General features: G+C 38.3%; 1 protein-coding gene across 3 annotated transcripts; it reads left to right on the top strand.

Moving 5' to 3' along the window:
* Window positions 1–264: 264 nt before the first annotated feature.
* LOC140148483 (crt homolog 1-like) lies at window positions 265–14,082 on the top strand. Of its 3 annotated transcripts, XM_072170464.1 has the most exons (7): window positions 271–404; window positions 7,353–7,401; window positions 8,628–8,983; window positions 9,786–10,094; window positions 11,214–11,440; window positions 12,112–12,207; window positions 12,778–14,082. In XM_072170464.1, the coding sequence occupies exons 3-7, from the start codon at window positions 8,725–8,727 to the stop codon at window positions 13,168–13,170; spliced, it is 1,284 nt and encodes a 427-aa protein (XP_072026565.1). In that variant the 5' UTR covers window positions 271–404; window positions 7,353–7,401; window positions 8,628–8,724; the 3' UTR covers window positions 13,171–14,082. The 3 variants fall into 3 exon arrangements, with proteins under 3 accessions (XP_072026566.1, XP_072026565.1, XP_072026564.1); XM_072170465.1 differs by lacking the exon at window positions 7,353–7,401 and having other exon boundaries at window positions 265–404; XM_072170463.1 differs by lacking the exon at window positions 271–404 and having other exon boundaries at window positions 5,759–7,401.

Genomic DNA, 14,082 nt, shown 5'->3' on the forward strand with positions numbered 1-14,082 from the left:
TAAATAAATTTTACCGCACTTTATTATAATGAAGTATGAAATATTTTGAAAGTTTTCACCATATGCAATAAAGTAACAACCAAATATTGACACCATTTTTACACAGCAACTTTCTTTTCATCAAAGTTAAATTTGTTATCAACGCCGGAACCCGGAACTGAACCTCGTATGCGGGCTCGTATGATTTGCATGCTGAGTGGGAAGTTCCCACAACACAAACATTGCGGTTGTATTGATTGCCACACATGGTGAGAATCATGTGAGTGAATCACGAGTTGCATTATCATTCCAGCTACTCCATGTAGACTGTAGTCAACTGAGTTCATATCGATGGTATTAATACGGGACACATGTGAAAGTGAAATGAAACTCATCAGTGGTCACTAACGGAATTCCCCTTTAAGGTAGGAATATGTTTATGATTAAATGTAGTTCTCTAGGTGTAGTGATGTTTGTAATGTAATGGGCGATGTTTTTTTGCTGCGGGACCATGAAAACTATGCTCTCAGCCATAGGCCTAGTCCGGGGGGGCTTAATTTCTTTCTGCAACCATAATGGGCCACAATATATCACTAACCGCATAAGCTCGCATAGTCCGAGGCAAGGTTCATTATTGTCAGGGTTAGGTTCTTAGGGTTAGGGTCTTATGGTTATGGTTAGGGTAAGGGTTAGGGATTAGGGTTATGGGTTAGGGTTTATAGGGTTTAGGGTTAGGGTTTAGGGTTAGGGTTTAGGGTTAGTGTTAGGGTAAGGGATTAGGGTTAGGGTTAGGATTATATTCGTATTTATTAGTACTAATATACTAGTAATATATAGTATATTGTGTGTATGCACTTTATTCCGTAATCAATAAGTAACTATGGGTACATAAATTGTGGGTTCGAACCCCGTGCAGGTAAACCGTTGTAGAATTTCTTTTTATTTTATTAAGTAAGAGGAAATAATAATGGTAATAAATTCGTGTTATATCTAGCCTCATAGGCCTATAATTACATGTGTGTACTATGTGTTATCGCATTGCGGTCCATTCCCGGGGGGGGGGGGCACTTCCATGGCAGATATGCATCATGTGCCTCGAGATAGACCCCCTTTTTCAAACCGGCTTGTACCCAATGACCCCCTTTTTGTGTTATGGTCCTACCTATTACCCAATGACCCCCTTTAAAAATATTCATGTAGGCCCCCCCCCTACTGAATGACTCCCTTTTTCAATTTCCTGCTATACCCAATGACCCCCCTTTTAATTCCTAAATTTAGGTGGTATTTGTGTTCTCCTCCAGAAATAATGAGATTTTTCACATTTCCAAGGTGGCCAAGTTGTTTTTACGCAGTTTGGCACTTATTTATGTGTACTTAATGATACTCTTTTGGCAATCCTGTACTCAATGACTCCCATTTTACTTTTGTTACCCCAATGACCATCCTTTTTCAAAGTTTCATACCGAATGACCCCATTTTTATTCAGGTTGTGTACTGAATGACCCCATATTTTTGTAATTGTACATTTGACCTGAATGCCCCCTACTTTTAACATGACCGAGGCACATCCCTGCCATTTCAGATAGGGAGTGCCTCCCCCGGGGGTCCATTATGGTTGCAGAAATGAATTACGCGTCCGGGGGCCTACTAGAGTTGTAGTATACGGTATTAAAGGGCAGAGTGGCATGGCAGCCGTGCAATAATTACGGGGCTGAGGTAATAACATTTTAAGGGATTGTTCATAAATAATTCGGTGGGGTTGGAAAATATGGGGGGGTCATACAAATTTTGGGTCCTAAAAGGGGGGATATATTACTAAAAATCAGTCCTAAAGGGCATTTCCGATCCACAGTATCATCTGCCACTTTTCTCAACAACAAAAGTTGAGATTTTTGTACCACTGGAAACCTCTGGCTACATAATGTTAATATGTACAAAAAATTTTCTTGCAGATTAATTCATTTAGGAAAAATGTCGTGAAATTTGAATTACGAAGCCGGCGGTCAATAAGTTCGTAGAACAGGGCAGCCTACTTGAAAGACTAGTGCTACTACTAGCAAAATTCTTTCTATCTCACTCTTGAGCATGGTCACTGCAATCCCGGCCCCCGCACCCGAATGGGTATTCATGCTCGTCGAAAATTTCGCGAAGTAGGGGGTGTTTTCAGATGAAGAAATGCGATTCGCGAAACACACAAAAAAGGGGTGTTTTTCAAACCACGTGTTCACGAAATTGAAAAAAAGGGTATTTTCATGGAGCAGCCTACGTGTTTCTGTCAGAAAAGGGTATGTTAGAAATATCGTTCGCGTTTTAGCGAAAATAGGGGTATTGCGGAAGGGCAAATAATTCGCGAAATCGCTAAAAAAAGGGGTGTTTTTCCCCTAAAAACTTCGCGAAATGAGATGCAAAAGGGGGTGATAAAGTTCACCGACAAGCATGAATACCCGCGGATGCACGGAGTGCGGGGACCGGGACTGCAATGCACCCGTCTCAATTTTTCTTGACACCTTCTATGTCAACAAAATGGAAGTCTTCCGATTGCTCCATGAGCCTCTTTTTAGTGAAGGCTCACCAGCATTGATCACCAGCAAACCTGATATTATGAAGGTAGGGCTTAAAATTATAAAATAGGTCTCGCTAACTGGAGGCCATGCCTGGACCACAATCTGGTTGCTTTTGATTGGTTTATCTGACCCGTCTGTCGTAAATGGCAGCTTGACAAACTGAGAACGGTACTGCAGGACTAAATCCGAGAACAGTCCCATTCCTACCACCAACCTTCTTCACTTGATGGCTTGCCACAATTTTGTTATCAAAATTGAATGATATATGCCTATGATGGTAGGCCTACTTTCATTTGACAAAATAAATGATCTGTCATCAAGACTTTCCCTGATCTCAGAAAACAGCGATGAAGACCTTGACCGTGGACCGAGTGATGATCTTCTTGGGGGTGGGGGATTCAGGTGCTTCCACTGTGGACTCAAAATTCCAGTGATTAATGTATGTCTTATCACCTTTTGCAAAATATAGATGAAACTTGTCTCGGTCCTTATTATAAGTATATAGGAGGTGTGGACCTGATTATGTCAACTGGTATTAGCATGAAGATTATGGGACCCCCATCTATAAGACACCCTGGAATACCCAATTTTTAATGGATTTATATTGAAAACACTTTCATCAGAGTTGTTATATTTTATGGCTGTCTTATCTTTCTTGTTTGGTTCTTTATTCATTATCAATGCCACTGTACCATCACGCATATATATTAAAGAGTGGTGACATCATCAAGTCTTATGGACCTTGGATGATCTTCAGGGACGCTCATTCCATCCTTGAACTCGAAGGACTATTTCTTTGCTGTTGAAAAGCAAGGACTGCATCACCATTTACAGCAACTGTACATTATTAAATTTCATTTGGGTTTTAACCTCCGTCGGGAGCAACATGATGAACATTTATACACTTCTTGTAGTAGGCCTACCTGTGAATTCAAGGGTATAGGCTTTTACTGCAGGGTGTCCTAACCATATACAGTGATGTAAAAAATCGAATATTTTTGCAATCATGTTTTGAAGGAACAAGCTTTCAAATGAGACCAAATTCATTACCGTACGCAGTGGCGTACCGTGGCCGCCCAACCCCGGGGGGGCTGAAGAAGAAACAATTTTGCCGCCCTTTCCTTAACAGCCCGAAAAGGTTGACCCAATGTTTTTCACGGTCGTTTGAAAAAGTAAAGACCAAAAAAAAAAGAAAAAAAAAAAGGATTTTAGGCGCTAGCGTCGCAAAAGCATTTTATGCTTTTTCAATTTTTGGCGCCCTTTTTTCTTTGCTAATTCGTTTTGCCGCCCCTTCGTTTTTGCCCCCCCTACTTTGACCCCGGGGGCCTGGCGCCCCCAACGCGCATGGTACGACAAAGTAGCATACCTTGTTCTACGAACTTTTTGACCGCCCCTCGTTCGTTCTGGTAGAACGAAATTATATTATACAACACAATGTGTATGGACACATAATCATGCATAACTCGCTAACGCAAAATCATAATCAACTAACATTTTGGGAATAAGCTTTTTTCGTGCATATCTACCGAAAAATGTCATAAAAAGTGGATGCTAGGATAAAAAATTAGAGGGTAAAAGTCCGGGCTAACATGTACGACGGCATGCACGTTCCAAAATTTTTGAGCGCTCCGCGCACATGAATGTTAAGTATTTCAATTGTAGGCTCTCAAGCTTCAAATCAACAAAATGAGTAATAATTTGTTCAGGTTTTGTGTGGAAATTTCTCAAAATAATATTAATTTTTAGCTTCCTATACCATTGTGCACTGCATTGTGTGATATTTATTCCTACTCCGACGTTGTAAACATGGTAAATGAATAAATTGGCAGGTATTAAGAAAAGATACATCACTTTCATGAACAGCACTTTTAAAATGCAAGTTGACGCACTAGGTACCCAGCAAACACAAAAACGTTTTTAAAACGTTTTGAATAAGTTATATTTTGGGTTTTGGTTTAGGTAAAAACGTTTTAATAACATTAAAATGTCGGGTTATATAAAGGTCATGAAATCGTTTTAAAACGTTTTGTATGAAAACACACTACAACAATATTTTTAAAATTTGTTCGATATGTCATTGTAAACTATTTTTGCAAACATTTTTGGCCAAATATTTTGTCAACACTTAAATAACATTATGTTAAAATATTTGCACCCAGCAAACACAGAAATGTTCTTAAAATGTTTTTTACAAAACGTTTTAATAACATTTAAATGTCGGGTTATATAAAGGTCGTGGAAACATTTTAAAAACGTTATTGTAAACATTTTGGGCAAACATTTTTTGCAAAATATGTTTTCAACCCCAAAATAACATTCTGTTTAGAATGATTTGTACCAAGTTTTCAAAAATGTTTTTGGAATGTTATTAAAACGTTTATATACCCTTTATATAACCCGACATTTAAATGTTTTCTATAAAACATTTGTGTTTGCTGTGCAGTAAATTACCAACAAATGTTATTTAATGTTATGAAAACGTTTTATACCATTAATGTACCCTTTATATAACCCGACATTTAAACGTTTTCTGACAACCTTTTATAGCCTTTTGCGAATGATGTCGAAAACGTTTTGTGTTTGCTTGGTACTAGTGTTATAATAATTACTATTTGGTGCCCAATTTTTTGTGGGTAAAATACTGGGTGGGCACTTTTGGGCAATGGGCAAGTTGAATTTAGGCCTACTGGGTTGGCAAATCAGTTAGGGAGTGTTCATAAATACTTTGGTGGGGGTTGGAAAAGTTGGAACCTCGGACATCAAAAAAGTTTTGATCCCCCTAAAAAGGGTGGTTTTTTACACCACCCTTTTTTTATGATCTAAAATTGTTTGATCCCCTTTTCAAAATGAAACCAAAAATATATGTTATTAACTCATTAGCTAAAAAATACCGTTTGGAGTTATAGGCTAGTCAAATTAAGAAAAATAATGGGATAGCTATGCTCCACTAATTGGATAAATGTTAAGTATAAATATTAAGTATTTCAATTGTGTAGTTAGGGAGTGTTCATAAATACTTTGGTGGGGGGTTGAAAAGTTGGAACCTCGGACATGAAAAAAAATTGATTCCCCCTAAAAACGTGTTTTTACCCCCCCCCCTTTTTTTTTTTTGATGGTATAAAATTCTTTGATTCCCCCTTCATGCCCTAAAAAGAAACCAAAAATATATGTTATTAACACATTAGCTAAAAATTAAAAATTTGGAGTTATAGGCTAGTCAAATTAAGAAGAATAAGGGGTTAACGTACCACTAAGCTCCACTAATTGCAACAGAATTGTGATCACCATTCATGCTCAGGCTGGTGCATGGTGTCCAACAAGAATCCATCCTTAGTCCCCTCCTGTTTATAATATTCAATAATGACATATCTCAGAGGCTGACAAATATACTTCCATCTTGTATGCTGACGATGTTACCCTGATGCAGTCCAGATGAATGTCATTCGCATCATAGATCTTCCTGGGGAAGAATCATCCGAAGAACCCTCCTCAGTCATTCCTTCGGCCCACCGAAGAGCAGTTGGTGCCACAACTATGTTCCGTCACTTTGGCCGACGATTTCGGACAAATGATCCTTCGGAGCAAAAACCTCTCGGGTTTATTATTCCATAGAAAAGCGTGTTCGGACAAACGACAAGTGGCAGACAGCCCGACAGTCCGGGCAGACATCTAATGAAGAGAGACAGGAAGAGAGTGGAGATCGGCAGGGCCGGATTTACCATAGGGCCAGATGGGCCCGGGCCCAGGGCCCCAAATTTTTGGGGCCTCCAAAATTGCCCTGTGCAGTGTGCATGTTCCATTTTAGCTGAAAAACGTCATGTTTTGGGCCAAAATGTGCAAAATTTTACGCGCTTTGCGCGCACTGGTGTGATATGTAGCAAAATTCAGCTTGAATTTAGGCTAAAATAGTCTAAAATTGAAATTTTTCGCACGCTTCGCGCGCAAATGTCATTGTCAAATCTGAAAACATGACCACTTGAGTGCACATGGATATGCCTTCCTCACGGTGCGCTTGGGGCCTCCAAATTTTGGCCTGGCCCAGGGCCTCCAAATTTTGGCCTGGCCCAGGGCCCCCAAAAAGGTAAATCCGGCCCTGGAGATCGGGAAAGACAGAGAGGAAATAATGGACAGAAAGAGATGGAGGAAGAAGAGAAAATGAGAGAAAAAGATGGGAGAGATGTCCATTCCTCCATTAGGCCTACTATATGATCATGATATGATAATGGGAATTATTAATTTTCAACCTACCATCTTCCCTGTGTGTATCTTGAAATCCCGGCCCGTATCCCGACAAGAAGCCTGTCGACCAACCACTCATAGTTTTCGACATTTTGGCAAAATCACATGAATTCAGTTAACAGCCCGGTAAAAAGTAGCCTATTTGTAAAGGTGAACGATTTTAGCTCCGACGTAGTGCCAACTTTTGATGAAATATAGCTAAATATATAGCGCCTAATTATAAAGCATATAACATGTATAGGGCCTAATGATACATTGCGTGAATATTGGGCAACTGGACAACGTGGAACTTAAAGACGACCCTTGAACATGTTGATCCTTTGACAGATAATACCGACACCTAAATGTCTACGTATCAGTCGAACTTTGGACAAATACAAACCTCCATATTATTAAACAACTGACAGGACTGTATTCTAAATCTTCTTCATTTCTTTCATGTTTGGTAATAGCTTTTGGTTTGGTTCAGCTTGGTTCATATTCTGAAGGGATTGGGGATTTTGAATTTGACTGTTTTTAAAGCCTAAATGACTTCTGCTTTTCTTTTCTTTTTCCTTTTTTTGCTCACAGCTCCCATCATGCGTTCTTAAAATTCACTCCGCCTGCAGCTGGACTCATTGTAAGCCTACAATCCTTTTAAGCTGTATTGCACATCCATTTATATGATATCAGTATCAATAATAGATTCTAATAATTCTAATAATATGAACGGTATTTCAATTTTTTGTTTGTTAATTGTTCCATGTTCTATCAATTTTACTTAATTATTTGCCTAAAGCTGAAGTGAAAATAAAAGGGATCAATTTTAATTAATTTTGAATTTATTATTAATAGAGCAGTGATTATACACTGCCTACAAATAAATAAATAGATTATTGCCTTGACCGTGTTTTGTCGTATAGGTCTATGCAAACAAATCAAAGGTCTTTTTAGTATAATATAAGTCTATCATTCATGGTCGCCGATCGTCAGGGTAAGCTAGTACAGTCAAGACCTATAATGTAAGTACAACAATGAAAGATTTGTTCTCAGTGATATTATATCCCGTATTATATTTATTACTAAACACTGTTTCTACAATATAGCCTACTATGGGAATGGAAAGCGTAGACTTAATTCGTGTATAGGCCTACATTAAATGAATAATAAGAGCACCGAATAAGAGCAATCATATGAACTGCGCTGCACATCGCAACCAAATATTAAGAGAAGCATGTAATCGCGTTTAGATTAATTTCAATCTATGATAAATAGCACTAAACATACAAAAACGCCATATAGGCCTACTGTTCATTCATATCCGGGAAATGGTATAGCAGTGTGAAAGCCCGTCCGCATGTCCGAGACGGGCTACTTTGTATTTTCGGACGTGCTATTTTCTTTACCAACCCGTTGACGGACGGCCTGAAATGTTGCCACTATAACTATATAGGATAGTTACGTACCGACCGCCGAGATACCAGGAAAAAATTGACATATTGTGATCATATCATCCGTTCACAATTATCCATATTTCGGTCCAGCACTAAATATGCGAATTTACGCGAGCTTCGCGCGCACACGTCGTGTTAAAGTCATTGGTTATAGCGGGTCGGTTGGATTTTGCAATTTAACCCACGTTGGACATTTTGTCCACTGATAACAAGACTACCATTACATGAAAACCAAAGTGACATACGTAAACTATATGGACTGATATATATACTTTCAGGCCGATAGGTTACCCTAGGTGCAGGACTGTCCTGCGGACTAGTTGCTTTTTGGCTGTAGGTTATTTTACACATTGTAGGCCTACATCTTATTATTTTGACATTTTAAAGATGCTTTTAATATTGTACGTTATAGCCTACAGAAACTTGGTTTATGTCGCGGTTTTGACGACGCGTCAACGGTGTGTCTCGTTTGTCACTTGTGACAGTAACTGACATTGGTGTCCATAAAAATGGCTTCCGAGTCTTCAGATTCAGAGAAACAGTCCTTGCTGAAAGCAGATGATGAGAACTACTATTCTATTGCATCATCTGTAGGAGAACACAGACATATTCACCACCAAATTCCTATCGATGATCGAACCAACTTTGTGTTTCATCTACGTGGAGGGAGAATTTTGACGTTTGGACGCACAAAATTCAACATTTTTCTGAGCGTGATAACGGTTCTCACCAATGTCATGATGGTTGTGTCTCTTCCACTCTTCTCCGGTATGTTACATATTACTTAATTTGTTAATGTTGTAAAGTTGCTGTTTAGGAAAAAATATATACGTAGGGCCTATGCAGTCTGTTAGACCGGGGTTAGGATTGTTTAGTTGAATGCAACTTGGGCCTCAAGGAAGAACAGATGATTAATTGTGTTTTCAACTGATTGAGTGTCCCAGGTTGAAGAAGAAATAAAACAAAACAAAACAAAATGGCTTTCTCGAAATTAGGATATTATGATTTGTTCCAGTGAATGCTTCTAAGCTCTTCTATCATGAATAGCAGCGAATATTGCAGTTCACTACCAATTACAACCAAACTTAGATCTTTAACCCCATCCAAACTAGTCCTTCGAGAAGGACCTCGGCTAGGGGGGTGCTCGGCGTAGGCCCCTACCGAATACCGGCCTCGCTATGTAATGTGAGATTCCTTCTTCAGGACTAGTCCAAACTAATCGTAACTCTAACATAATTCAGCATTCTCACTAGATTGTAGCCCTATATCCCTGGATGAGAGAAGTGACGTATAAATCGCCTTCTGCCCAACAAGTTGTCGGTGCAGGGATTCGAACCCAAGACCTTGAACTTACCTTATGGGGGGAATGTGCGAATTTTGTGAAACAATATATTGATACGTCTTTTAGTTTTTTCTGCAACCAATTTTTATAACATATCTGTTAATCAGTTAACATACTGATTTTGTTTTGATGTTGCTTCTTTTTTTCCAACATTCTTAGTCTATTCTTTCTGATTTGTCAAAAGTTTGTTTTATGTAAATATTATAATAAAACCTTTTTACACTATAGGAACTGTGGATGAGCATAACGATGAATATCCTGTCATTTTCTTCACCGCAATATGGTTTCCAGCCTTCTTCTTCGGACTGGTTCTCTTACAAAAATTTATATCTCCATCCTCGATAAAATGGCGCTCAATGGCGGGAAATTTTCACAGTCAAAGTATTAATCTCTTTGTTGGATTTTTGAATTGCATCAACGGTATACTGGTAGTGTATGCTAGTGATCCAAGTCGTACATCACCGGCTTTGCAAGCCTTGCTCAGCACTTCAGTCATCCCATTTACCGTGATATGCCGGTATATATTTCTTCGAAAAGGTAAGTCGTGTAACAACAATATCTACATCTATACAAGATTCTGACGTTCCTCCTCTGACGTTGATGCGAGATCCCGCTTTGTTGGAGTAACTCAACCAGAACCAGAACCAGAAGATTCGCGCAATGGCACATTGTGGGCTCCCTGAAATGCATGTACAAGAGCTTACATGTGCCCTCCTGTAAAAATCCCACCATACCAGCAAATAAGGGTAGCATACAGACCCTAAATTCTGGTTGTTTTCAGAGGAGGAATCTCTCTATGTACGGTGAAATTTACCCAAGGCAAAGGATGTGCGCCATATCATGATTACGCGAATCTTTACTGTTTATGTAAGGACCCATCATGCCCATACACCCTTAGAACAAGAGACACATAGGCAATGGCAACGTCTCCAACATGGTTCTTTCATGGCCTTTAAAGAATATTTTTCATGTCTGTAATGGTTCTTTCTGGCCTTTGTAGAACCTATTTTAGTCCCGGGCGGAGGGGTCTTCGAAACGACAAATTTTGTACGTGGATGTGCCAATCAGACTTTTGGATGCTGATTTTCTCTATACCTACTTTTTGCTGTTTTTGCCACCCATCTTAATACCATTTGTTCACAAAAAACACCCTAAAGCACCAACATTTGCCCTAAGTGGGTGCTTTTAGGGGCACTAAAAGAACTTTTTTAGCCAAAAGTGGCTGTTTGTAGAACCTTGAGCTTGAAAAACCTTTAAAGAACCATTAAGAAAGAACCCTCAAAGGGAATGATTTTTTTATACCAAAAAGGGTTAACACTACTTTTCACTTTTCTTAACTTTCTGATGAGTCCCTGGATTAATTAATTAGAAAGTCCCTGGATCTATCTAAATCTTTAAGGTTTTTTATAGAACTTTTTAAGGTTCTTTATAGAACCTTAACATTGCTTAGGGTGGTGTATGAAGGACAAAAAAGGTTCTAAGTTGCACGTTTTTTCTAAGCGTGTGTACTTCGCGCATTCATCGGTTTTGGCGCTTTTAAAAAGTTTTAGCTAGTTTTGTATACATTGTTTTTGTTTGTTTTTGTTTGTTGGTTTAATTTCGTTTTATTTCTATTTCATTTGTATTAATGATTGATTTTTCATTTCATATTTATAGGAGTTAGCGTGGCACGTCTGACGTGTACTGGAATTGTTCTCATAGGTCTCTTCATTTCGTTGGAACCAGAAATTTTTAACATAAAAACTGATGATTCATCTGGCGTGGATCTGGAGAAAAGTGACGCTGAAATATCGTCATCTGTGTGGCCATTTATATTTGTTCTTGGTTTTCTACCGTTGGGAATATTAAACGCTTTCATCGAGAAACAGTTGAAAAAGGATGAGGTACATAACAATCATGTAAAAAACACCAGAATTTTGAAAAATAATGAGGGCATCCTCCTCAGCAAATGTTATAATAATGTTTTAAAGGAAGTCTCCGGCAATCACAACATTATATGTCTTGTATATTAGGAAAAAATTATTAACAAGCACGAATCACATGTTTTAAACAAGCTCATATTTGCCATGAAAACGAACAAAACAGCCGTGTCTTAACACACGATATTCAAAATTCCCGGGCGCCGAAATTGTCTGGAGCAATGACGTCCCAGTAATACAATGAAGGCTGACAACAGTTGAGCACAAATAACCATGGCGTCATTGCCCTAGACAATTTCGGCGCGGGAATGTTGAATATCGCGTGTTGAGAGACGACTGTTTTCACTCGTTTTTATGGTCATTATTAGTTTGTTTAAAATAAAACTATGTAATTCGTGCTTGATAATTATTTTTCTAACATATAAGGCATAAAGTCGTGATTGCTGGAGACTTCCTTTAAAGATAAAGATATAGGTCTATACTTCCACGATTGGGAAGTGGTTGGTAGGCATTATTCGTATTTTATTCATGATGTTTGGCTCTACATGTTCTACTAAAGTTACCTTTATTGAATATGTCTAAAATGTGGTAAGTTTTATTGCTAATATTCTTATTTTCATTTCTTTTCCTCGCAGACCGAATCGTTAGTGTTTCTGTCATGGGTACAGTTTTTCAGCGCTATCTGCATTGGGCTGTTTTTCTTTACCGATTTCATTCCTGGCTTTGGAGCGGTAAGATTTTATGATTCGATTCTGGATAGTTACCATAACGCTGAATTTATACTACATCGCTGAGCGATAGCGATTGCTTTCTAGCCACTGAGATGGCTGGGTTATTGTTGCGTTGGGAAAAGCCCGCTACCACATTGGTCCAATACCAATAGCGATGGAGTATAAATTCAGCTTAACGTTACTTCTGCCTGAAACTAAGTTTGCATTTTCACTTCATAACTTCAGCTCTCCTAAGATTGTCTATCCATCACTGGTGCCCAAATACATAGGACACCATGTAGCCATCATAGACAATACATGCCAAGGGCCAGTTAGTTACATTAGATCACCTTATGCAATTATGTAATTACTAGACAGAGACCTTCGACTGATATTGATCATTGCATCAAATTTTGACAGTCACCCTACATTTGTGTTTAAAACAATGTCGTACATTGATCGATGAATTCAAAGATCTAGAATTATTATTATTCATTACTTTTAATTTTATTATCATATCATGTGATGACTGTTGAAGATAGAAAATTAGAAACCATTGTAACTTACTGTCGTGTTTTGAATTTTGTTTAGGCTGGTACCTGGGACCAGTTTACAGAAAACATGAAATACGGAGCCAAGTGCATGTATGGTCAAGACGAAACCGGTACCTGTGTCAATGCTGTGGCTGCCCATTGGGTGTTTGTGATATCATACTGCCTAGCAAATCTTATGGTTTTTGTATTAGTCCGTTTCGCAGAAGGTGCAGTCTACCTGGTGGTAGTTCAGGCCATTACTACGCCACTGGGATCGTTGTTCTTCACATTATTCAAGCCAGAACCTTTCCGATGGCATCCAGAGTTTAATATTACCGTAGCGTTTAGGTTAGCAGGTCTTTGCATTATTGTACCAGCTGTGGTGTTTTATAACTACTTTGGAGAGCTAGAAAGGCGACGAGCAGCAAGATTAGCAGCTTCTGTGAATTAATACTAATTATTACGTAGCTAGCTAAGGAAATGATGCGCGCTGTTTGGTATCAATTTAAGGTTTTGAAAACTGTAGTTGAATTTGCAGTATATTTACTCGAGAATCATTCCATCTTAACCCACTGATGACAAACTACAATCAGGACTTAGAGTATATACCTACCCCTTCCATCCAGAAACCAAAAAGAAGCGGCGAGGTCTTTTGGAGGAGTCAGTGTATCAGTCGAAGGGCGAAGAAACTGTTCCTATCGGAGAATCAGTGTATGTATTATTTTTAAACTGGATCTGGACTATTTTTTTGAGACATGACTGCAGAAGACATGTCTGCAAGTGTAAAGTCACGTATCTATGCAATAAAAGACATGTCCAACCATGACATGTCTTCATGCAAGACACTTTCAAGATGTAAGACGTGTCATTGAAGCCAGTCGACATTGAGTCGGCACTTCTGAATTTGAGTTTCCTGATTATAGATTAGGCAAAGTAAGTGGTCAAGTTTCAATTTCTAAATAATCAACATTTATTTGCATACTATAGGTTATTGGATTTGCAATACAAAATAAATTGAATAAGCCTACTTCTTTTAGCTATATCTCAAATTCAATTTGACAAAAGGACTTGATGGCGTCACATTCCCGTTAATGAATTTAACTGAAATATTAAATATCAATCAAAATAGTTTTAAAATAGACTTTGAAGAGTGATGCAAAATAGTATAATTTTTAGCCCATGCACATTACGTGCGTCCGACTGATTATAGTTTTGTTAAAATTTATATATTATATTATTGTTATGTGAGAGGGAGACAAATAAATTTTACTGAATTGAATTGAAAATCTACGTTGATATTCAAAGAATGTTTAATACCACCAAGGATTGCTTTGTGTGGTGGTCCGTTTCAAGTAGAGTGTAC

This window comes from Amphiura filiformis, chromosome 3, assembly GCF_039555335.1.
Source record: "Amphiura filiformis chromosome 3, Afil_fr2py, whole genome shotgun sequence".
In the NCBI taxonomy this organism is placed as follows: domain Eukaryota; kingdom Metazoa; phylum Echinodermata; class Ophiuroidea; order Amphilepidida; family Amphiuridae; genus Amphiura; species Amphiura filiformis.

Bases quoted from the DNA above. Each gene is read 5' to 3' on its own strand.
- LOC140148483 (XM_072170465.1), top strand. From the start codon at position 8,725: ATGGCTTCCGAGTCTTCAGATTCAGAGAAACAGTCCTTGCTGAAAGCA. The intron at 8,984-9,785 runs GTATGTTACATA...TTTACACTATAG, and splicing joins GTCTCTTCCACTCTTCTCCG to GAACTGTGGATGAGCATAAC. The intron at 10,095-11,213 runs GTAAGTCGTGTA...TCATATTTATAG, and splicing joins GTATATATTTCTTCGAAAAG to GAGTTAGCGTGGCACGTCTG.